This window comes from Zootoca vivipara, chromosome Z2 (assembly GCF_965207765.1).
Source record: "Zootoca vivipara chromosome Z2, rZooViv2.hap1.1, whole genome shotgun sequence".
Classification (NCBI taxonomy): domain Eukaryota; kingdom Metazoa; phylum Chordata; class Lepidosauria; order Squamata; family Lacertidae; genus Zootoca; species Zootoca vivipara.
Window position 1 is genome coordinate 32022292 of NC_142585.1, and position 16822 is coordinate 32039113.

The 16822-nt window shown below is 48.0% G+C and overlaps 1 protein-coding gene across 9 annotated transcripts in view; it reads right to left on the bottom strand.

Moving 5' to 3' along the window:
* Positions 1–712: 712 nt before the first annotated feature.
* The window catches only part of SNAPC4 (small nuclear RNA activating complex polypeptide 4), a 95524-nt gene continuing 79414 nt past the window's right edge, over positions 713–16822 (bottom strand). For 5 of the 9 annotated variants that reach the window (XM_088664715.1, XM_088664716.1, XM_035113161.3 and 2 more), the window contains exons 12-24: positions 16107–16213; positions 15018–15112; positions 14753–14847; positions 14107–14192; positions 12267–12698; positions 10748–10840; positions 9209–9437; positions 8165–8235; positions 6572–6679; positions 5261–5285; positions 2594–4188; positions 2129–2253; positions 713–1229 (exon numbers count right to left, since the gene is read on the bottom strand). In XM_088664715.1, the coding sequence (XP_088520841.1) occupies positions 2161–2253; positions 2594–4188; positions 5261–5285; positions 6572–6679; positions 8165–8235; positions 9209–9437; positions 10748–10840; positions 12267–12698; positions 14107–14192; positions 14753–14847; positions 15018–15112; positions 16107–16213 (3029 nt within the window). In that variant the 3' untranslated portion in view covers positions 713–1229; positions 2129–2160. The remainder of the gene's footprint in view (positions 1230–2128; positions 2254–2593; positions 4189–5260; positions 5286–6571; positions 6680–8164; positions 8236–9208; positions 9438–10747; positions 10841–12266; positions 12699–14106; positions 14193–14752; positions 14848–15017; positions 15113–16106; positions 16214–16822) is intronic. The other 4 variants (XM_088664717.1, XM_035113165.3, XR_015948690.1 and 1 more) reach the window with 3 other exon arrangements.

Sequence of the window (16822 nt, forward strand, 5' to 3'; positions counted from 1 at the left end):
CGCCCCCTGTTGCGACGTTCCTGCGTGCGGCGGAGGCGGCCCCAGGCCCGCGCGCCTCCGGAAAGCGGCCTGAAGCCGCTGAACAGCTGAGAGGCGCGCCTGGGGCAGCCTCCGCCGCACCTCTCAGCGGGCGCAGCGGTGCCCCTGGTGGCCTGATGCCCCGTGCCGCCGGACCCGGGCCTAGAGACGGCCCTGAATGGGCACTCTAGAGTCCCCCTTCAGATTCCCCTGTTGGCCCCACTGTGGATTAGTCTGCTAAATGGGTCCCCCTTCAGACTCCTCCCCCACTCATCCCTGTGATCGGCCCCACCCTGTCCCGACCCATGACCTTTCCCGCCCCTCCTCCCCCCACCCCCCACCCAGGGGAGCCCCCATCTCTATTCGGCCTAGTCTTCAAACCTCTACTCGGCCTAGTCTGCAAAGGTGAACCGAGCTGTTGTGGAGTGGGCAGGTTTCCTACCTGCAGTACCAGTATAGGGTGGCACTAGAGGCTGCTGTTGTGGAAGGTCTCCTGATTCTATTTCCCAGCATGCACTTTAGGGTGAGTTGTGTGTTTTTGAGGTTCTGGGGGTTTTACGTTGCCCAGGTGTGACATTTGTCTTTGAAAACGGTCTGAGCTTGCTATTCCAGTCACATTTGACTTTGTGTTAAAATTTTAACGCAATCGATCCAGCGGTTGTGTTGAACATTGGAGAGGAACACACATGCCCAGTTTACATTATATATAGATTTATTTTTAGTTCATAGAATTTATTGCTTGATTGTAAAAACAAAAACAAAAACACCTCAAAGCAGTTTACAGGAAAACAACAAAATCAATTAAACATGTACAACAGTACAAATATACAAAACCAATTAACTGCAATGCAAGATCTTCTGGTCTGGTGTTTTTAAAGGGCATAACAATAGAGAACTATTTAAACCCCCACCACAGCCATCAAGAAATCTTATGCCGATAGGGTTTATGGCTAATACATCTGTAGCTACCCAAAACAAAGGGGGCTGCTCTCCCACAGTGAATGAAAACTGCATTAATCAGTTGGATAAGGGAAATATATAGGACAGCTCATTCTCTCCCACACAGAGGACCACAGACACAAAATTATTTGTATTTATGGGAGTCTCTGTGTAAACCAAGAGAGTTCCAAACTGGTGTGCTGAAGTATTGCTAGTGGTAGGGCCAAGGTGGACCACCCTCTCCGTCTCTCTCTCTGAGGTGTTGAAGATGTCTAGACAAAAAGCAGAGACAAAGATTCACACTTGGAATTACGCTAGAAGGTAGGTTGATGGGAAGGGTCAAAGCACTTGTTACTGATGGAGAAACACTGGGAAGGGACGTAGCTCAGTGGTTGGAGCAGTGGTACCCAAAGTGGGCAATAACACCCCCCTGGAGAGCGGGGTGCTGCTAAGAGGCAAGGGGAGGGCAGAGGGCACCAGAGCTGATAATTTAAGACTCCTGCTAAGTGACTTTAAACCAGGCAATGGGAAACTTCATCCAGCTTTAAGAATTTACTGAACAGTGAAGTCGTTCCTAAATGTGCTATCTAAGACTCCTAAGTGACTCTCAGACTTGAAAAGCTGGTATCACTGGATCAAGTTCATCAGTTTTGCTGAAGGTCTGATTCTGAATAAATGTACAGTTAATTGTGACTGTTTTGAATCATGTAATTGTAGAGTCAGAAGGGACCAAGGTCACTAGTCCAACCCCTGCAATGCAGGAATTGCAGCTAAACACCCCCGACAAATGGCCACCCAAGCTTGATTTTAATTGTGTAACGTTATCTTCCTTAGTGGGTTGTGCAAACCATTATTCCAAATAATGCTTTTTATAAGGTAGGAGGCTCTGGAGATGAGTTGATGGAAAGCAGAAGGCAGGAACCACTGGGTTAGAGCACCTGCTTTGCATGCAGAAGGTCCTAGGCTCAACCCCACCAGTAGTGTTTCCAGACAGGAATGGGGGAGAAAGACCCCTAGGCATGAAACCCTGAATCGTCAGAGCTGCCTGTCAGTACAGACCACACAGAGCTAGATAAACGACAAATATGTTCCTGTGTGCTGGCTTCACTCTTTTGTAAGTTCATGCTTTCTGGGTGGAAGTGAAAAAAACTCAGCCAAAAAGAGAGGGTACCTTGATCCAAGGGGCTGCTGAGCTGATTCCTCTCACCGCTGCCGTTGCTTTTTCTGTAGCCGGGAGCTTCTCCGAATCCCAGGGGAACTGAGCTGGTCCAACTCTACACTGCCTATCCCTGCCTCCTGCAAGAGAGAAAGAGAGAGAGATGCATAAGATAATAATAGAATTCTATTAAAATTCTTATTGTGGTGGATGCGCTTGATGAAATGACACTAATTTCCAAATTCCTGATTTAAAATCACTTAGCAGGAGTCTTAAATCACCACCTCCAGCACCCTCCCACCACCACCTCTTTTCCTTTTAGCATCTCCCACCTCAAAGTAATCCCACTACCTCCCAGGAGATAGTGCTACCCACTTTGGAAACCTAGAATCCTAAAACTGTAGGGTTGAAAGGGACCCATGGGTCATGTAGTCCAACCCCCCACCTCAAGGATAAATTGTTTAAAATAAATAGGTTTACCTCCTTCTCCTCCACAGCCTCCCAGGGCTCACCCGCTGCTGCTCCACAGGATCCTGCCCCAGTCTCACCACCTTCTTCCTCCTCTTCCTCAGACAGTGACAGTGACGCACACGAGTCTTCCTCCTGGCTGCTTTTGCCCCACTTTCTGCCTGATAGGGTTGTCGTCACCCTGGAAGGAGCCAGTGCTGCAAGGGCAGCTGGGAAGGTGAAGGCGGCCAGGAAGCGGCTTCTCAGGAGCTGGTAGGCAGGGTTGTCCTGTAGGCCCTGCTGCACCATTGCCCGAAGCTGGGTGTTGCGATCTGGCTGGCCAGGCCCCTCACCCTCCTCTCTGGAGGCCACGAGAGAAACCACACTGTGCTCCAGGGCCCCTTTGTTCAGCAGCAGCATGGAAAGGGCTTTCAAGCTACACAGGAAAGCAGGCATGTAAGGCAGGCTAGGCTGTAGCATTGCTGACCCTCCTTTGGCCCACTCCTTCGTCACCGCCGCTTCTTCGAGAGAGATGAAGCTGTAGTCAGGGGTGATCTTGTCCTTTTGCAGCGGGGCAGGGTGGGGTTGAACTACTGGGTCCTGGACAATTCCCAGGGTGGCAGGGTGGGAGCTGTCTCTGGAGACCTGGTTCTGGAGGGGTGCCGGCTTCACATGAACAGGGCAGGGCTGGGCATTCTCCAATGAAACGTCAGGCAAAGGGGGTGCCGTGGAGCATGAGGTGGCAGGCAGGAGAGGAGGCGACAGGCCACTCTGCTGAAACCCATTGTGGTTCTGTGGGTTGCCACAAGTGGCCACCGAGTGTGGCTTCTGTGGCACAAAGGCCACTGGAGCCATGCCTGCAGCATTTGGAACCATGAGAGCAGAAGATGCCTCGGCCGCTTGGTCCAGGTTTTTGGGTGGTTCTTTTGTGGGTGGCAGTTGGTTTCCCTGGTTGGGAATGCCGACAATGGTCATGGGGACAAGGCCCTGCGTGGTCAAGACCCAGGTGATGGGGAGGACCTGCTGCCCAGGGACTGCGCTGGCCCCAGGCTGGGAGACCACTCCTGGTGACGCCAGTGCTACGGGCACTGTGTTGGCTGGGCTCTGCTGCAAAACAACAGGAGGCAGGCACAGAGCCCCCTGGATAGCAGCAGGATTCAGAGAGGTGGGCAAATGGGTAGCTTGCCCTGTCGGTGCTGGGTGCGCCAAAGGCGCGGCAGTGCTTGTGCCGGTTGCAGTCTCCCCACTGTCTTGACCGCCATTCCCAGGGGGATCCTCTCCCCTCCCTGTTTCCGGAGATTTCACTTGACTTCCCAGCGATGGGACTGAGTGCACTGGAGGGAGCGCTGTCAATGGTGACCCCCTGGTGTACGGCAGCTGGCTTGCTACCTGGGCACCGGCTGGAACCACTGGCTGCTGAATGATTACCGAGGGGTGCAGGAGAAGCTGTGGGACCTTCCGCAACCTCTTCTCCCGTAGCAGTTCAGAGACGGTCTTGGGCTTGGACATCGGGCAACGCGGGGAAAGGGCCCTCTTCGAGGAAGCAGGAACCAGTCCCTCTTTGGCCTTCAGGGGGATGAGCTTCTTGCTTGGGTTTTGAACGGCCACCTGGACATTCCTGGGCTGGGCTGGGCAAAGACAGAAGAATGTAAATCCAGCATCCTGTTCTCACAGTGGCCAAATGCCCTAAAAACCTTGGAATCAAGGTAGACTGCCTCTGGGCCTGGAGGCTCCATAAGAAGCCATGGAGAGCCTGGCTGCTGGATTTGGCCAAAGGGGGCAGCATCCTCTTCTCAAAGGGGCAAGTGTCGGACCAGGAATCGGCTTCACCCCCTGAGCAGCAGCCTGAAGAAGCAGAAGGCAGAGTGACCCCACCTGCTGCTGATCAGCCTTCTTGTTCCTGATGTGAACCAGCAGGCTCCAGCTTTCTTAAGCAGGGTTTCCAGCCTCAGTCAGTTACTGGAAAAAACATTTGTTGTTCCCAGGCAGACCTTGCTGCTTCTTGCTTTTCGTGACCTTGGACTCTCGGCTTTCTTGACCCCTGGACTATGTGAACTGAGATACTCCTGACCTTAGGACTAGACTGAACCTTGCATACGGACTCTGCCTCCAGGCAAATATCCCCGAGACTTGGCTAGTTGGCTGGCCTCTCCCACTACTAAGCTCTGCCATGGGTGGGCCACATGGGACTATGACAGCAACCAGATGCCTCAACAGAAAGCCCACAAGCAGGACCAGAGCACAACAACAACTCTCTAGTTTTTGTTCGCCAGTCTAGGACCTGGGAGGCCCAAGTTAAAATCTCCCACTTGGGCATGAAGTTCACTGGGTGTGACCTTGGGTCACAGTCACTGCCTCTCAGCCTAACCTAACTCACAGGGTTATTGTGAGGAGAATTAAATGGGATGAGGAGAACCCTGCACACACCACCTTGAGCTTTTTGGAGGAAAGGTGGAATATAAATGCAATTTACAAAAGAGCAGCAAGAGTGCTTCTGACTGCCATATTTTCCACATGGAAAAAATGGCAGCCACTTTCTTCTCCCCTGAGCAGGAAACATGTTAATGGACCACTCCAGGCCAGGCCAAAGCAAGGGGCTTGCAAAAGAGAAGGTGGGCAGCTCTTCCCAACCCAAAACACCATTGTGTAGACTGACTGGACTGTCGAGACTAGTTTGGAACAACATAAAAGGACAAATACCTTTTGGATCTTGCGCAGAAGGGGCCTGCAAAAGAAGGGAACAATTAGTTGCTTTGGGTGGCAGGCAGCCTTGGCCCATGTCTACCTCCTTTCCAAGAATTTCTCCTGCCCAGTTACCACTGAAATGGTTCTAGGGGCACTCCAGATGCTGGCCACTGAGGATAGAAGTCCATCATCCTCAGCAAACAGCATGACCAATGGTCAGGGATGAAAAGAGCTGTAGTGGTACTGATTTAAATAGGAAGGAGGCAGCCATCTTATACCAAGTCAGATTCATTGCTCCATCCAATTCAGTATTGTCTACACTGACTGGAAACTAGGGTTTCAGACCAGGGTCTCTCCCAGCCCTACCTGGAAATACCATTGGGGAGCTTCTGCATGTGAAGCAGGTGAACCACCCACAGGTCTATGTATCTAAGCCATGACACAGCTTCAGGCAATCAACCCAAAGTCTAGTTGATCTGGAGAATTCATTATATTAGCCGCCATGAAAAGTGCGGCAGTCCCTGCTCGACAACCCCCAAGCTGATTCCAACAATCACTGTTGTTCAGACGTCCTACAAATCATAAAACTGTAGGGTTGGGGCCACAAAGATTCATCCAGCACAACTCCCTCCAATGCAAGAATCACAGCTCAAGAATCCCTGACCGATGGCCACCCAACCTCTGAAGACACAGCAGAGCTTGGAAAAGGGTTATAAGGAGATGTGGCAGGGATCACATAAAGCTGCCCTTGGGTTTGATTTGGAAGCTCCTGCTGGTACAGAATGCTGTTGCCAGATTGCTGATGAGAAGTTCTGGTCGAGAACAGGGGACCCCCTTGTTAAAACAGCTGCACCAGCTGCCCATATCCCATCAAACCAGGTCCTTGTATTAATTTACAAAGCTCTGATCAGTTTAGGTCCTTTATACCTTACGGATTGCCTTAACCCATATAATATCACAGCTTGATCTCTGAGATCATCTACAGGAGCATTGTCAGTCATTCCCCGAGTTGGTGAGGCTTACTTGACAGCAACAACAAAGTGAACCTTGAGTGCCACTGGCCCAGTCTGTGCAACTCTCTGCCACTAGAGATTCAGAAGGCACCTTCTGTGCCAACTTTTAAATGCCTGCTAAAAACTTCACTATTCCTCCAGGCTTATGCAAGCAATTAGGAAGACATTCTTCCACGTTGGTTAGGTGATGTCTGTTTTTAACTTTTCAAAGGGGTTTTTCTTGTGTGGTTTAATGTCTGTTTGTTTGCTGTAAACCACTTTGATAGATTTTTTAAATGGCACAAATATTTTTATGATTAAATAGAAATCATACCTGCTCTGTCTTTTCTCCCTCCCTAATGGCAGACTTCAGCAGCTCCCCCTGCCGCGTCTTCCTCCTGTGGATGACTTTCATGCAGCCGTCGATGTCAATCTGGAGCAGCTGCAAGGCAAGAGTCAGACTAAGCAGAGAAAAGGCATGCTCAAAGGAAAGCAAATAATCCAATGTAGCCCACGCTTGGTGATGGGAAGAACGTACCGTAAAAGCCCTGCCACCAAAGGGACCCATCTAGTCCAGCAACCTGTTCTCAGAGTGGCCAACCAGATTCCTCAATGGGAAGAAACCCACAAGCAGGAACTGAGCACAACAGCAGCAATTCTCCCCACCTGTCATTCCCAGCAGCTGACATTCAGAGACATGACCTGCCTTGCACACTGGAGTCGGTATATATAAAACCTAAGAAGAGTCTGGCTGTGAGATTAGGCCAAGGGTGATCTATCTGGTCCAGAACCTTCCTAAAAACGTAGGAATCCAAATAGACTGCCTCTGGACAGTCAGCGCATGGCTGCTGGATCAGCACCATCTAGTCCAGCATCCTATCCTCACAGGGGCCACCCTATATATATATATATATATATATATATATATATATATATATATACATATATATATATATATATATATACATATACATATATATATATATACTGTACAGTATATAAATGTCCAGTAGCACTTTAGAGACCAACTAAGTTTGTTCTGGGTATAAGCTTTCGTGTGCATGCATACTTCTTCTCAGAAGGGTAGTAGGAAATGGGTGATTGACTCAATGGGTATGGTAAACCTGTTGAGGACAAAAAGCAAGGGATAGTATGCAGATGATTAGCATATGTAATGAGACATGAATCCAATACCCATTGAGTCAATCACCCATCTCCTGCTACCCTTCTGAGAAAAACCCCACCCCACCCTCTCACTATATATAAGGGTCTGGTGACTTCTGTTTCAGTGTATCTGAAGAAGTGTGCATGCACGAAAGCTCATACCAATGACAAACTTAGTTGGTCTCTAAGGTGCTACTGGACAATTTTATATATATATTTCGACCATGTCAGACCAACACAGCTACCTACCTGAATCAGGGGTCACCCAGACACCTCAAAGGGAAGCCCCCAAGCAGGACCCAAGGACAACAGCAATGCTCCCCACTTGCGATTCCCATAAAGTGGAATTCAGAAGGATTTACTCCCTCCAACAGTGGAGGTAATTCATTGTCATTGTGGCTAGTAGCCGCTGAGAGGCAAATAGACTAAGGCTGAGCACCATCCAAGTTGGTAGAAATGACCACATCTTGTGGTGCAATGGGTCAGTGCATCTTCATGTTAAACCAGAAGGCTGGTAAATTCAAGCCCACCCAGGGTTGTGTTGGGCAGGATTACTGCAATGCAGGGGGTTAAACTAGATGGCCCTCAGGCCAACTCTACAATTCTATTATTCTAACTGTGCCCTGTCATTCCATAGTGGTCTTTCCTCTGAAGATGTCTAGAAAACACGTAAAGGAGCCTCAGCTGATTGCCAGACTCTCCACTAAACTAACACTGGTGATACACACAGCATTCCCACAGAACTCCCCACACACACACTCACCTGGATGAAGAGGGTGAAGAGGGGTGTGCTTGTGAGGCAGGCAGCCTGCAGCTGCTTGGAGATTAATTCCACTGGAAAGAAAGAAAAAAGTGAGAGTCTACCAACAGGACCAGAACCTTGAGCCAAAAAGAAAAGAAAAAGCACTTGTATATTCTCCTCCTCTCTTAGTGCCATGCTTCTCATTGCTCAAACTGATTATGTCCGTAGGGATAAAAAAAATTAAGACCATAAAAGCTTGCTGCACCTGGCCAGTGACCCATCTAGTCCAGACTGTTGTTCTCACAATGGTCACCCACACCCACTTATGGGAAGCCCTCCCCCCTCCTGTGGCTTCAAGCAACTCATTATTCAAAGTCCCACTGTTCTGTCAGTGGAGGCAAAGAACAGCCACCCTGGCTAGTAGCCATTGAAAGCCCTCTCGTCCATGAATCTGTCCAGTCCTCCTTTAAATCCATCCAGGTTGCCTGTTCTGGGAGTAAACTCCAGAGTTTAACTCTGCACTGCATGAACAAGGCCTTTATCTATCCTCAATCTTCAAACATTCAGCTTCATTGGATGTCTCAGAGCTAGCACTGTGAAAGGGTGAATAACTTTTCTCTCTCCACTTTCTCCATGCCATGCATCACTTTATAAGTGATGTTGCATTGTATATATACCTTTTCTCTAAAAGCAACAACACCCAAATTATAAGGGAGTCACTCTGTCCCCTTGATCTGAAATGTTTTGCTATGTGCGTGAAGTTATGCTTTCCCAAGAAAGGGCTTAACCATCATGTATCCATCATTCACTTGTGCACACACACACTCTCTTCAGTAGAAGAAGAAGAAGAAGAAGAAGAAGAAGAAGAAGAAGAAGAAGAAGAAGAAGAAGAAGAAGAAGAAGAAGAGGAGGAGGAGGAGGAGGAGGAGGAGGAGGAGGAGGAGGAGGAAGAAGAAGAAGAAGAAGAAGAAGAAGAAGAAGAAGAAGAAGAAGAAGAAGAAGAAGAAGAAGAAGAAGAAGAAGAAGAAGAAGAAGAATCTGCTCAGAAGTTACTGGTGGTCAGACCTTTAGACCTACGAGCAGCTTCTGTCTTGAGGCGCTGGGCCCAGTCCTGGACCAGGCTCCCAGCCCAGGGAATCACAGCCACCATCAGCCGCCGGAAAAGGGTGGTCTTCCACATCCCATCCTTCTGTCCCTTCTGGGGCTGGCCTCCGTCTCTGCTGGCTGGTGCCAAGGATTTTGCAAGATGTGTTTGGAATGTGAGGGCAAAACGCTTCTTCCTGTTGATTTCCTGCTGTGGAAAGAGATAGAGAGGAGTAAATCCTGTCCTCTGCCCGAAGGATACTCGGGTCCACTAGGGCCACAGTGGCTCATTTCTAGAGAGACCTGAAAGGAGCCAACACTTTTTGGCATTCAAAAGTTTGGGAAGGGGCTTTACTATAAAAGCTGATCAACAAACTACGCACTTCCAGTTCACCGAGTAAAAAGGATAAATTTGCAGAGAGAGATCTGGTATGATTACATATGCCAATAAGGAAAAACATGGACAAAAGTATGTTCAGTCTTCTAAATTTATTGTACCAGCCTGGTGGGTGTTCCTCTTGCTGCTGCTTGCCCAATGAGGTGTTTTCTTTAAGCTGCTTTAATTGTAAATATTAAAAGGAAAAGAAAAGAAGGAGGCAGAACCATGTATGTCATCCTGAGCTTCTTAGGGAGAAACAGCAGGTTATAAATTTAATAAATAAACTCTGGAATACAGTACAGTGGTACCTCGACTTACGAAGACGATCCGTTCCGCGGCCGTCTTCGTAAGTCGAGGTTTTCGGATGTCGAAGCACGCCGGGCGCGCGAAAAAACTTCCGGGGTTGTTGACTTCAGAAGTCGAAACCTCTGGAAGTCGAAGTGTTTGGATGTCTAGGTATGGCTGTATGTTTAAAACTGTTGAAACCCGCCTTGAAAGCAAAAGGGTATCTTGGTGGAAATGGAAATGAAACAAACTCATCCAACTAAGCAGGCCTTGCTAAAAGCCATTTGAACATATTTATAAAAACACCACACTCACATGGGGGAAGGTACGAAGCCCACTGCCCCATCATGCCGACTTAACTCTGAAGCCCAACAGCCAATCTGAACTGAATGCCTCTAAATATCATCAGGCATATTGGCAAGAAAAGTGTGGGGATCTATCTATCTAATCTACTGTGTTTTATATCCCAACTTTTCCCCCAGGGAGCTCAAAGTAGCACACATTGTTCTGTCCCACTCCTCCACAACAACTCTGTGAGGTAGATTAGGCTGAAAGGCAGTGACTGTGAGCCAGTCAGTGTCACAGCAGAGTGGAATTTGAACCCAGGTCTCTCCCAGGTCCTAGTCCTCTTTTAATCCCAACAACAACCCTGAGAGGTAGGTTAAGCTGAAAGGCAATGACTGTAACGCAAGGTCACCTTGTGAGCTTCATGGCTGAATGGGGGGATTTGAACCCTGGTCCCTCAGGTTCTAGTCTGACACTCTAACCACTTTACTACACTGTCTCTCAAGGGAAGTTCATTCTCCTAAACCTAAGGGAGCCAGGAGGAGCATCTGAACCATGGGAGGGAGACCTACGTTTCTCCGCTGCAACTCGTAGCTGTTTCTCCTCAACACATATTTCACATAAGCCAAAGACACCCTCCAGGAGTCCTTCATCCTCTTGGGATTCTGCAAACAAAACAGGGAGGAGAAACGCCCATCAGCCAAACACAGATCCCAATCTATTTTCATTTAAGGGAAAGAAAGTCCTAGAAAGAAACTCTTTATATTTTCAAAAGAATTGGTCTTATATATGATGTTGGTAGCTCAAAATGTCATTACAACTCAGCAGAAAATAGCCCAAAATCTTACACAGGATACTTGGTATCATTCGCTCTGGAATACAGTTATAACAGAGAAAATAATAATACATAATTTGATATTTTAATGAGGACTAGAACCTCCAGGCACCTTTTATAGATATGGAATTCCTTTATGACACTCATAACACTTAGCAATGCACCCTCTAAGCCACTGCAATCTGCCAAATCCAATAGCAGAACTCTTGGTGAAAGCAGAATTCTGTGCCACTTTTCTATTACAAGTCACTTCACTGATTTCCTAGTATTGATAAAGAATGACTCTCCATGAAGAAAAATTTCCTCAGGAAAAACTGAGTGACAGCAGAGGTCTGTCACCCAACCTGCATTGGGAGCAAGGCAATATGGCAACTGGGGGGGGGCACCTTCCCACTACAGGGTAAGTGCAGCTCAGAATTTGCAAATTCCTACCTAGTGGAGTGAGTGGGACAAGATCCCCTCCTCCCTGTAGGAAAATAATAACATGAGCACAAAAACTGATCGTAGACCACTTGTGGGCCTGGAAGAAATGGAGAAATGGACCAGCTGCAGAAAGCTTTTCCCTGCCTGATAGCTGAAAGGTCATTGGGATTTGCCACAGTAGGGGAAGCCAGCTCATTTACAGGTCTGGGTTTGATTCCATACAGGACGAGGTACTGGAAAGAAGTTTCTCCCTCTGCCTTTTCTTGAGCAATGAACAGATGCAGCCCTGAAGAGATAGCAGAAGGAACTTTGCTTCATGTACATACAAAGCTGGTTGTTTCCCTTTAACATGAAGTAAGTTTCTAATCCTTGTGGCTCTGAGGAGCATATGAAGATGCTTTCTATGGAGTCAAATGCTTTAGTCTCTCTAGCTCAGCACTCTCTCTACACTGATTAGCAGTGGCTCTCCAGGGTTACAGACAGGGAACATTCTCTAAGCACTGAAGTGCAGCCCTTCCCCTCAGCATAAAGACTATAACAATCCTCAAGGTTCTGAAGGATGGGCTGAAATATAGGAGTCTGCCTTGAACTGAGTCAGACAGAATATGTCCACCTAGCTCAGTTTTTTTCGACACTGACTAGCAGCAATTGCTCTCCAGGGCTTCAGGCAGGGATCTCCCCCAGCCCTACCATTGGGGACTGAACCTACACGCAAAGCAGACACTTGCCAGATACAACCCTTCCCCTAAAACTAAAGTAAGATCCTGGTTCTGAAGAAACAGAAACATGGGGCAGATGCTCTGCCTCTGAGCCAGGGCCCCTTCCCCACGTACCTTGCTGCCTTCCTCCACCAAGCTCTCCTTCGCTCCAATCAGGGCAGGGGGCAAAACACTGGGAGGAGCAGTGGCAGGGGGAGAAGCCCCTGACTCCTGGGGCTGCTCTTCCTTCTCCCCTGCCATCAGGACCCTGGGGGACATCCTGCGCTTCTGGTGTACGTTGAAGCCCTTGGACAGCAGCGTGACAGAGGCCAGGTTCTCTGATGATATGCCCTTCCTGGTAGGTACCCAGAGGTCAATGCTGGGCACCTCCCAGTGCGCACCAGCCATGGCCTTGCGGGTCCTGGCTGCCTCCTCCTTCACGCTCTCCTCCTCTTCCTCCTCCAGGTCCAGCTCTAGGTCAGAATCTTCACTGCTGGACAAGTAGAGGCTGGGCTGCCGAGGCTTTCGGTGGGAGGAGCCCTCCTGCTTCGGCTTCCGCCTCCTCTTCTGGAAACAAGAGACAGAAAAAAGAGCAACCTCAGATTAATCGCAAGGACAGCTGCAATAGCCAGTTCACATTTCAAGTGGCGTTGGTGGCATAGTGTTAGAGCGACAGTTTCCACAAGGGGCAGTGAGATACCATGGGGGGAGCTAAGAGGCAAGGAGGTGCAAGGGGGGCGCTGGAGGTGGAAATAATGGGTACCAGACTTTAAAACCTGGCGCCCCTGGATCAAATTCATCAATTTTGCAGGAATAATTCAACAAGATGGGTTCAATCTGATTTTGAATAAACATGCAATCATCTGTGACTGTTTTGATCTTATTGGGCGATTGTCTTTCTTAATTGGCCATGGAGCACACATGGCACACATAGCTTTAAATAAATTCATGGAGTAGAGTTGAGTCCCTCATACAGAGCACAGTTAACTAAACTCCAACAGGAGACAATGATGGCCCCCAACATAGACAACTTCAAAGGAGGATTGGAGAAATTCATAGAAGAAAAGGCTCTCAGTGCCACTAGCTACTATGGCTATGCTCTGCCTCCATGGTCAGAGGGAGTAATGCTTCTGAATACCACATTTTATTTTTTCAGGGAATGGCTAAAGCTCAGTGGTAGAACATTTTATGTGCGGTAAGCCGTCCAGAGTTGCTGGAAAAATCCAGCCAGATGGATGGGGAATAAATAATTTTTTTAAAAAAAATTACAGTATCTGCTTTGCATGCAAAAGGTCCCAGAAGGATCTCTATGACTGGAACCCTGGGGAGCCCCTGCTGCCACTCAGTGTCAACAATACTGAGCTAGATGGTCCAAAGGCACCATCAGAATAAGGCAGTTTCCTCCAAGCTGACTGCACCCTTTCCCCACCCTGCCTTGGTAACCTAGGGATGTGGGTGAACGAACTGCTGAAATGCACTCTTTTGGGGCTATCCTTGAAAACTGCAGAGAAAGTTCTACCTCCCTTGTTAGAGGAGTAAATGCCTCTGAATAACAGTTCCTGGGAATCCCATGTGGTGAGAGCACTGCTGCTGTGCTCAGGTCCTGCTTGTGGGCTTCCATTGGGATATTTGGGTGGCCACCTTCAAGACAGGATGATGGGCTATAATGGGCCCCCTATGGCCTTATTCAGCAGCCAAGCTCTTCTTAAGGTGGTCTGTCATGACCGCAGAACCTTCATGCTCAGGGACACTGTACCTCTGAATGCTGGACAATGGGGAACAACAGTCAGAGAGTTGCTATTTCACTCAGGTTCTGCTTGGGGGTTTCCCATTGGGGCATCTGGCTGGCCCCTGTGAGGACTGGATGCTGGGCTGGATGACTGCCATTGGCCTTAAGCAGATGGCTCTGCTTATATGTTCTTATATTTATGGCAGCACTTCCAAATCCCAAAAGGACTCTAGAAGTTGAACTTACCCGATAGCCCAGCAAAACTTTCCACTTGCTGAGGCACTGAGTCCCTGAGCGATGGGGCAACTCAGATGCTACCTTTGCCCAGTGACCTATAGGAAGAAGAAGAAGCAGTTCAGCCTTTTCACCCACCATAAACCACCTGCACTGGGAAGTTGTTGGCGTTGCTGAACTACAACTCCTCTCTTCCTCCCTGGTCATAGGCCATGCTTGCAAGGACTGATGGAAGTTGTGGCCAAGCAACATCCAGAGGGCTAAAGGATCCCAGCACCTGCTATATCTTAGAATCTTAGAAGTGTAGAGTTGGAATTGTTCCCAAGGGTCCTCTAGTCCAACCCCCTGCAATGCAAGAATCACAACTAAAGCATCCTTGACAGATGGCCATCCAACCTATGCTTAAAAACCACCAATGAAGGAGGCTGAGGAGACATGTAGAATGACAATAGTGCAGCACAACTATTGTTACTGTTATTCAGATTGCACACTAGCCATGAAATCCCAGGAACTACAATTTCTGTGCCCCAAGTTTTAAAATTCTCCAAGGAAAAAGAGTCTGCCACTTTCCAAGGTAATAGAATCATAGAATTGTGGCGCTGGAAGGTACACCTAAGGGTCATCTAGTCCAACTCCCTGCAAGGAAGAGCCGCCTTACCCACGCCATATTTCTCAGTCAGCTCAATGAGCTTCACTTCCTCCTCCTCACTCCATTTGCCCTTCTTGATCTCACAGTGCAGGGCATGCAAATACCTGCAGCAATTGTGGGGGGGGGGGAGAGAAAAAGATGTTACAGAGTGTTACACTCCTTCTGTCCTCAGGCCACTGCACCTCAACTCAGTCAATCTGTCAGTTTGAACCCTACCCTCTGGGGCAGCAGAAACAAGTTTGCTCCATCTTTCATGTGAGGGGGACACACTGACCTGTCTCGGCACTGGATATCATTCCTGCCGGGCACCTCCATCCGAATCTTGTACCAGTCCTGTGCTCCATATTTAGCAACAGCCTTCAGCAGCATCTTTTGGGGGACGGGACACAAAAGCCAATTCTTCGCATGACATTTATTATTATTTATTAAGCTTAGTGGTCGCTTGCTACCTAAAAGGTATTTGAACAACTTGCATTGAAAAACACAGAAATGCATTAGATGTGTAGTCTAAATAAGCACTAATGTCTCTCTTCTATGCTGGAGAGAGGTAGTGGTGATGTAGTGGTTAGAGTCACAGTTCCCAATGTGAGTGGTAGGATGACTAGGGCAAGGAGGCAGACAACAGTGCTGGAAGTGTCAGTGCCTCTCTGTGGAGAGGAAAGCTGCTCTTTCCATGCCTGGCAGGGCTCTGTCAGTCTACCCTTTTTAGGAAAGTGTTTCCCATATCACCAGCTCTGTTATCACTGGACTTGAGCCCATATAATAGTCTAAAATACAAATACCTTCTACACTTTTTATTATGGAAACAACCTACTGAAATCCCATAGTGATGCTAGATGATGTTGCTCGATAAGAAAGCCTTACCCACCCAATCTCAGTGAAACTAGGCTCCCTTTCTGAGACAGAAAATGCTTTTGCTCCACCTTCCATACAGGAATGCTTGTGAAGAGGATATTTAAATTAACATTTCTCTGATAAATTTGAAGGATATATAGTATTTGCTGTCTCCGAAGACCCATCAGAATATCTCTCTCATCCATCTCAGTACTTCCCATATATTCCTATTTAATTTCCCATATATTCCTATTTAATTCAGTCCTTTGTTCAGAACCTTGAGGACTAGTATCTAACTTTATGTTAAAGGGAAACGGCCATTGTTCAGTGACAGAGCACCTGACTGGCATGCAGAAGGTCCCAGGTTCAATCTCCAAGTAGGGCTGGGAAACAACTCCCTGACTGAACTATTGGAGAGCCGTTGCTGCTGCCAGTCAGTGTGGTCAATACTGAGCTATATGGACCAAAGATCAGCTTATTAGGTTTACACTAATCCCCTCCCACAAAGGCAACAGGAAAGGGCCCTTACAGCATCTTCCTCTGGAGTCCAGGCTCCTCGCTTCAAGTTGGGGTCCACTCTCTTGGTCCACCTATAGATCAGCTGGGCGGAGTCCCTGCCCTCCATAAAATAGGCAACTGTAGATGGATAGAAGAGGGTGTCTTTTATACCAGGAGGAGCCTTGCCCCATTTACCACTATGACATGGAATCAGAGTTGGAAGGGACCTTAAGGATCCTCCAGTCCTAACACCTGCAATGTAGGAATTGCAAGTAAAGCAGGGGTCAGCAAACTTTTTCAGCAGGGGGCCGGTCCACTGTCCCTCAGACCTTGTGGGGGGCTGGACTATATTTTTTTTGGGGGGAATGAACAAATTCCTAACCCAGAGATGCATTTTAAATAAAAGGACACATTCTACTCATGTAAAAACACACTGATTCCCGGACCGTCTGCGGGCCAGATTTAGAAGGTGATTGGGCCAGATCCAGCCCCCGGGCCTTAGTTTGCCCACCCATGAACTAAAGCATCCCTTACAGATGACCACCCAACCTCTGCTTTAAAACCTCCAAGGAAGGAGGCTGAGGTTACTATATTGTTACTATTATTCTGATTGCTCAGTAGCCAGGAAATCCCAGGAACAACTGTGCCCCTTGTTTGTTTGTTTGTTTACTACTGCTGTATCATAGAAATATATCACAGCAGTTTACAACAATACAAAACCATAAAACCAGTCAGTAAAAAATTAAA